The 7,902-nt window shown below is 34.0% G+C and overlaps 1 protein-coding gene across 1 annotated transcript in view; it reads left to right on the top strand.

Moving 5' to 3' along the window:
- The first annotated feature begins 288 nt into the window (after positions 1–288).
- Ret (protein kinase receptor Ret oncogene) overlaps positions 289–7,902 on the top strand; it is a 39,831-nt gene continuing 32,217 nt past the window's right edge. Inside the window, exon 1 of the mRNA XM_017612017.1 lies at positions 289–652. Within this exon, the coding sequence (XP_017467506.1) occupies positions 517–652 (136 nt within the window). The 5' untranslated portion in view covers positions 289–516. The remainder of the gene's footprint in view (positions 653–7,902) is intronic.

Raw genomic sequence — 7,902 nt, 5'->3', positions numbered from 1 at the left:
TGTGCCAATACTTTGTTCCCGCAGCGTGCATATGTACATACATAAATATTTGTAATTGGTATGCAAACAAATTAACAACCAACACCGACAAGAATAATACATACATGTATGTATGTACATACACATGTGTATGTGTAAAAAGAATTATGTAGAAAAAATAACTACATAAAAGTACATAATAATGTTCGTGGTTAAACAACAAATAGACAATTGAAAAAATAAAAATAAAAACATACAAACCAATCAACAAGCAAACATTATTAAGAATAACAAATACAAAAACAACATTTAATAATAGCGCGCAGCAAGTGTGCGTTTATGTCCAGAAGTGAAGTGCAAAGCAAAGTGGTGTTAGGGCATAGTGCGGAAAAGTTGACAAAGCAGTGACAACAACTTGATAAGCAAAGAACGGAGAAAGCAAACTAACGCCTGAGAAACGCACACATACGCGTACATACATATTTACATTCTTTGGGCTACCCTGCGGCGTTGAATAGCAGAGGCAATATCTCCAATATGCCGGTTCCTGTGAGTTGGCGTTGGCGTTGTTGCCGTTGCAGATTAAATGCCGACAGCCTAATTGCGGTTATAGTTGACTTGTTGTTGCCGCTCCTGCTGCTGCTGACTTGTGTCGGTCATGGCACCTGCCAAGGTGAGTTTTGCTGTTATTTATTTATTTATTTTTATTTTTATTTTTTCATAGCTACATAACTCAGTAGGCTTACAAATGTGTGAAGACATAAATATTTGCTTACGTGTATACATGTTTATGATTCTAAATATTATCAATCTGTTAAGTTGTACAGACGCAGACAACACCTATAGATATGCACTATTTGTTCACCCGCAGTTGACATTATGAGTAAGCTTATGAGCGAGCACTCTATTTTGTTTAAAGGGCGTGATGAGATCGACAGCTCAACTTTTTGTAACTCATTTATGTAAATTTCTAAAATATTTTTGTTGATAAGTAAAGCAACATTTCTTGTAATTCCCTGCGGTATGCCCTTTAATGTTAGCCGCATGCACCGCATTAACAGTGAAATAACTTTAAAATAAACCATAATGTAGTTTTAGGTAGTGAGTGGGAGTGATGACAGATAGGTTGTCATCCGGATTAATATATAGGATATTTCTGGAAATGAGTTGCCATCTTTTTAAATTCTACAAATAATTAATTATTACGTTAAATAAAATATTACAAGAGGGTGGATGTGAAACGAAAGCGGCTCAAAAACAATGGCCCATAGTTATACTTAAAATAAAGTTGACTATAAAGTCAAAAGCAGCCTTTTTGGCCGATATCCCATCGAAAGTTATGTCAAAAAGCTCCTTTTAACTTTAGAGTCGACTTAACTTTGACTATAACTACGGGCCAATTTATTTCGAAAATATTTTTGCAGAGTTGCCGCCTGCTCTAAAAGTTAAAATCAATTTAATTTACAAGTAAAATTAAATTTTATGGCATGGGTATCAAACTAGAGAGGTTTAAGTAAGTATTTAAATAGTTCTATATGGATATCAAACGAGTGAGGTCTAAGAAATATTTATGTCGAAAATATTGTTGACGAGAGTCATTACCTATTTAGAAATTAAAACTCAATGTAACTAGCAATACTCAGAATGAAATATTTCGCTAAACGCCAGAGAGAGATTTGCAGAACTTTATTTTATACTTATTTCAAAAAGGTTTGCCACCCGTTTAGAAATTCAAAATCAATTTGAATTACAAGTTAAACGGAATATTTTGATATGGGTATCAAACGAGAGAGGTTTAGGACAAATTTACTTCACACAGGGTTGACCCCTGCTAAATAAAAATCAATCTCAATTTAATTGATAAGTTAAATGAAACATTTTTTGATATGGGTATCAAGCGAAAATGGTTTAAGTGGGCATTTTTACAGTAGCTAGGCAAAGGTTTCGGTATTTATTTGACAAGTTAAATGAAATATTTTAATATGGGTGCCTAGCTCACGAATAGCACCAATTTAAGAGAACATTGCTTGGTGCTTGCCATAAAAAGGTGACTAAATTTTACGACTCGCTTACGGAAGAAGCAACGTTTTCTCCTGAGGCACCCTTATACATATGTACATGTGCAGATATAATTATGTATGTATGTATATATGTTACCGGCCAAACCCGATCTTAGGACTACTAGCTTTGCTTAGGCTAAACCAGATAAGGGGCCACAATATCTTTGCACAGAACATCTTTCCGCATAGACGGCCTTCGGCCGCACTTCAAAAAAATAATCCACAGTCCAACTCCAAGTACGCAGTCCAAAATATTGTTGCGTCCAACTTATTTCCACATTCGACGGATATATTGGATCTATGTAGAACTAGTTTAGCCTAGATGTGGTTTGGCCGGTAACATATACATACATACCCTGCAAAAAATTGTGAGACTAATTTCTAAAGAGAGTATTCCGAGATTACTCTTAATCGGGTACAATTGGGAATTACCCCGCTGAAAAAAAATAACAATTAATAAAAAAATAACCCACTTGTAGTTAGTTTTTTGCGGGATTTCTATAAAATATATAACTTGTAGTTAGTTACAAAAAGCCAACTTGAAACTAGTTGACAAATAATGCGGGAGTAATGACGGAGATTGTTTTCTTTAAACGCGTTTCTATTTAATTAAAAAGGAAGATCGAATTTTCATATTATCATTTTGAAGTCATGTCTGACGGAGTTCGAATATGGGACCACCTACAGCAGAATATGGAAACAAATATGAAATGTAATAAGATAAACAAAGTAAATAAAAATAAAATAACAAAAATTTCGTTTTTCTTTTTGATATTTTATGTCCAAAATTAGTTAGTTACAACTTAGTTATATAAAATGCAGAGGTAAACCACTCTTGACTATTTCGCGGCCATCGCCATAGACATATAGTTAGCTTTCGTCAAAGAAAATATACAGATAGTAAGTGACTTTTAGCTCTTTCGTAATCAACTTAAAGTTAGCTTATAGTTAGATAGATTTCCTGCAGGTTAATTAGTCGAAACTAGTCTCATACGGGTATTATTTCGAGATCAATTAGTCTCGACTCATCCCTTACGGGTATAATTGGAGATCACTCAGTCTCATCACCGACTCATCTCTAACGAGTTAATGATATGTACGCACTTACTCAATGAACTTGTATGTGCGGCGTTGGCACAGAGAGAGAGAGTATTCGCTTATCAAAACTATGAACCCCGGTTCGAATCGCAGCTGGCGCAAATTTTTATTTTTTTTTATTTTTTAAAATTGACTAGTCGCTTTTTATACCCGTTAGGGTATAAATGGGAACAATTAGTCTCTTTATATGAACAAAAGCGAACAGTTCATTCCACATACACATAAGAGATCAAAAGTGGTATTAGTCGCATGTTCCTTTGCGATCGCTCCCGGAGTCATCCCGGATTAGTCGCATTTTTTGCAGGGTATGTGCTTACATATACTATTCCTAGAAAATATTTGATTGACATTTGGTCATCGCGCTTTGATATCCGCTACGTCATAGGCGTGGACTCGACAACTGACGTCAACGTAGGCGAGTTTTTTCTGATGGATAGCAACATGGCTGCATGCATGTATGCTAACGGTGCTGCTGAGGCGTATGTAAATATGCATAGATACATACGTTCATGTTGCTCCTAAGTACGTCACATGCTTGTACAAATTTTCGTATCTAAGGTACCTCATCTTTTTTTTTTGTATTTTTTCTTGAAAACATTTGGGAACATGCATATATGTACATGTGTAGTAAACACCTCTCCTGTTTTGATGCACACACCCTCTAGCGTATTTCATTTCACCTTTCTATTAGGGGTTGCCCATTTGATGTTTTGATGAAAGGTCAGTCATATGAGTTCAGCATGAAAATAGCCAACAAAACAAAATAAAAACATCACTTATTCGAAAAAATTAAAACTATGAGGCACATGGCTGATTTGTACTCTCCATTTTCGGTGATTAATTAAATTTCATTTTGATGTAAATATTGCACATAATGTGAAGGCATTGTAGTTGCATACCTTCCCGATAGGACAATTTCGAATTGTTTTTCGTCGGTTTTTAGGCCTTTCCACAGCCAATTCATTATAAAGGTAAAGAAAGGTTGGTCCTTTTTGAGATTCTTATCGAAGCGCGGGCAACCACGGCACGCAGTAAGTACTTTGGAGTGGTATGGGGCCTTAGACAGGCGAGGCTCATTGGTCTGCTTTTTCTAGGAAAGATATTAATCTTTGGAATAGAGCCATCATCAAGGGGTTTATTCATCATCTAACCTGTCATAATCACCTGCGCTCTCACATGCACAGAATTAGTCTATCCACAGCGACAGTTCTCCTGCAATTTTCTTAAATCGGATCACATGATGTGTGATGGTCGGGTATTGGCCAGACTAAGACTGCAATACTTTAGTTTTCACCGTCCATTCGAACAATACTCCCAAGTTCTACTGGTAGGCAAGTCGATTTAATCGATTTTTCCTACTGGCCATATCACGTATTCGCCTCTCACGAGCAAATGAAATTAATACTTATTTTGCGAGTTCACAAAAATGCTAACCAAAAGTCTTGTTAACCTTCCGACCCGCACATAATGGCAAACAACATAAATTGATTGATTTTTGAATTGCAAAGCAAATTGGAAATCAATTTAATTTTGCTGCATTATGAAAGTTGGCTGCCTGCCTTCATATTTTTTTTTTCACTACAATTAAAATACTTTGCAATTTGGGTAGAAGCAAAAAAAAAATGCAATGATGGATATGCTAAGTATCAGCCGCACACGCGCTCACTATCAACAACAAAAGTATAAGTAGATTAAGTTAAAAAAAAAAATATATACCCAATATAAACAGCTGCGAACTCAATTCATTCGTCATTATTTGGAGATTGTGTAGGCGTTTTCCTGAAAGGTGATTACCGCAACGATTAATTGTGTGTGCTTGTATGTGATGAATGTGGGTGTATACTATATACATATAGTTCTTTAGCTTATACCGGTGTGTGTGTGCGTGTGTTGATGCCTAATGTATTTACCTTGCGAGCAATCAACTGCATTTGCGCTTTCCCAACTAATCCTTCGTGTCAATAACGTCACTTACTCCGCACTTTTCTAGCTACCTACATATACATAGACAGTATTTTAATAGAAGTTTCATGCCGCGTACTGCTGCTGATAAGATAAAACAACACATAATGTAATGCATAGATGTATGTACTTCATGTGTGTATATATGTACATACATATATATGTATGCATAAGCGGTTCTTTAGACTTTGTACCAAAAATTACGTACGAATTTCGCACTGCGGACAGTCAGCAGACTCATCAATAATTAAATTAAATAATAAATAATAATATTCGTATACTCGTACTTTTCTACATACATATACAAGCTCGTAGTGTTATTGTTGAATATAGATAAGTTTGATTTAAATAAATACTACTTAAACCTTATTGAAATTAAATAAAAACTCGTTCTGGAAATGGATGGCGCCTTTTTTAAATTAATGGCAATGTTTTGATATAAGTTTAATAAACACTTTTACATGGTTAAATTATATTAGGTGTAGTAATAAGAGCGAGAAGAAAGATTTAACACTATTCACAATTGAAAATTGGCCTTTAAAAATTTGTATAAGATGGCCGAATGCCAAGAAAATAAAGGAAATAAAGCGATAAACCTGTTTAAAATTTCACCAATGTTTGTAAATTTCCAGACTTCTTCATCTTGGTCGACGTTTTAACCGCTTAAGCATTTTCCCAAATTCACGCATTAGGCCGAATTCAAATAAGTAAATTTAAGTGAAAGGTCTGAAATTTTAAGAAAAGAAATTGCTTACTTTACCATCTGAAACATTTAAATATCTAAATACAAATATTTTTATTTTTATTTGAATCTTTATCTTTATTTTTTTCTCTATCTTTATTCTTTTTTATCTATATGAGCAAATCTTACGAGTTCTATTTTTTAGTGTCACTCCCTTCTCTCGGCAGAAAAAAGAACGCTAATACATTCTTCTTGCATTTATTTTAACCCTGGGAGTCCCAGAAAAAATTAAAATAAAAAAATCAAGTATTTCAACAATTTTAAAACTTTTATTAAAGCGAAAAAGTACGGAAATTATAAATTTTTTCATTGGGTAGGTTCAGAAGGCGCAGTAGTTGAGCGCAACCGTTGCTAAAAAAATATTATAGGAATGCGTCTTCTGAACGGCTTGATACATTATCTGTCAAATTCAAAACACACAACATGTTATCTCAAATGATCATAAAAATATTACGATCATCTAACACGCAACTGTTCAGTTGATCAGAAGTACAAAACAATGCGTTCAGAAGGTTCAATCGCAACAGTTACTGAGCTGTTGCGCCTTCTGAACGTGCCCATTGTCATTTTCAAACAACAACAAATGTGATGATTTTTTTTTACTTTAAATTTTTTTATGATTTTAAAATGCTGGTAAACGTCAGAAAAAAATGATGGCCGACGAATTGAGAGAATTAATTTTATCATAGAATACTCATATTAGAGGCAATCAACATAACTGTGAAGTTTTAAACTAAAAGGAAAATTATTTGAGAAACTAAAATTCCATTTTTACATGTATTGGCAAACTCGAAATTTATTCTAAAATTATTACACAAATATGTACATGAAGAAAGTAATGTACCTATATGCACATAAGGAACATGATTCAATAATTAAAGGTTTGCTCAATAGTGCCATTAGAGTTTTGACACTCCTTTACAAAAGGTTGCACACACACACACACACACCAACACACAGGGCCTTGCTATGGGAGCCGATTTTTGCCGTACACTTTTCATACTTAATATGACTTTTAAGTTAAGGCGTGCGAGTAAACGTGTTAGATGGTGCCACGGGGCGTATAGGTTGCATTTGCAACTACGGGCATATGAGCACGAGTGGATATTTTCACGTTTTTTATCATATCTTCTTCAAGTTTTCATTTAAATACGGTTTCGCTATGGAATCTTGGTCTTTATACAAAACTGAAGATAATTATTTTCTAAGATAGGTGAACCACCATTGTCGACCAAGAACACGTTTTTGCCCAAAAATGTAACAACTAGTGGGATTTGCTCATATAGCCACTGGTGTAAGATTTTTCTAAACTAGAATGTCAATCCCATTGAATGTATATTAAAAAGGAACAGTCCAGCGCCTTCGTCTTGGTCTGCAGGCTGTATCGGAGATACAGCCGCTAAATTTAAACGTAGAATACGTGGTATGGTTAAGAGCATATCCAAGTAAAAAAACAAAAGCACACACTAAGCAAAAAATATCGATAACAAAAGCGATAATAATATCGGTAGCAAAATCGATAAAAACATCGATAAAGAAATCGATGAAAATATTGATATCAAAATCGGAAAAATATCGAAAGCAAAATCGATAGCAAAATCGATAACAATACTGATTACAAAATCGATTACAAAATCTATCAAAATATCGATTACAAAATCGATAACAAAGTCGATAACAAAATCGATTAAAAAGTCGATAACAAAATCCATAACAAAATCCATAAAAATATCGATACCAATATCGATAGCAACATCAATAAAAATATCGAATATAAAACCTATAAAAAAATCTTTAACAATATCGATAGCAAAATCGATAAAAATATCGGTAACAAAACCGATAAAAGTATCGATCATTATATCGGTAAGTTCCGAAAATATCGATAGCAAAACCAATAACAATATCGATAACAAATTCGAAGAAAATATCGATAACGAAAGCAATAATAATATCGATAGCTAAATCGTAAACAAAATCAATAAAAATATCGATGTCAAAACCGGTAAAAATATCGATTACAAAATCGATTAAAATACCGACAACAAAATATGCAAGCGA

Source organism: Rhagoletis zephyria, unplaced genomic scaffold (genome assembly GCF_001687245.7).
Source record: "Rhagoletis zephyria isolate East Lansing unplaced genomic scaffold, Rhagoletis_zephyria_1.1 Rzeph_scaffold_00492, whole genome shotgun sequence".
In the NCBI taxonomy this organism is placed as follows: Eukaryota; Metazoa; Arthropoda; class Insecta; order Diptera; family Tephritidae; genus Rhagoletis; species Rhagoletis zephyria.
Note: the sequence above shows the minus strand (reverse complement) of the source record. Positions and strands in the feature narration are given on the sequence as shown.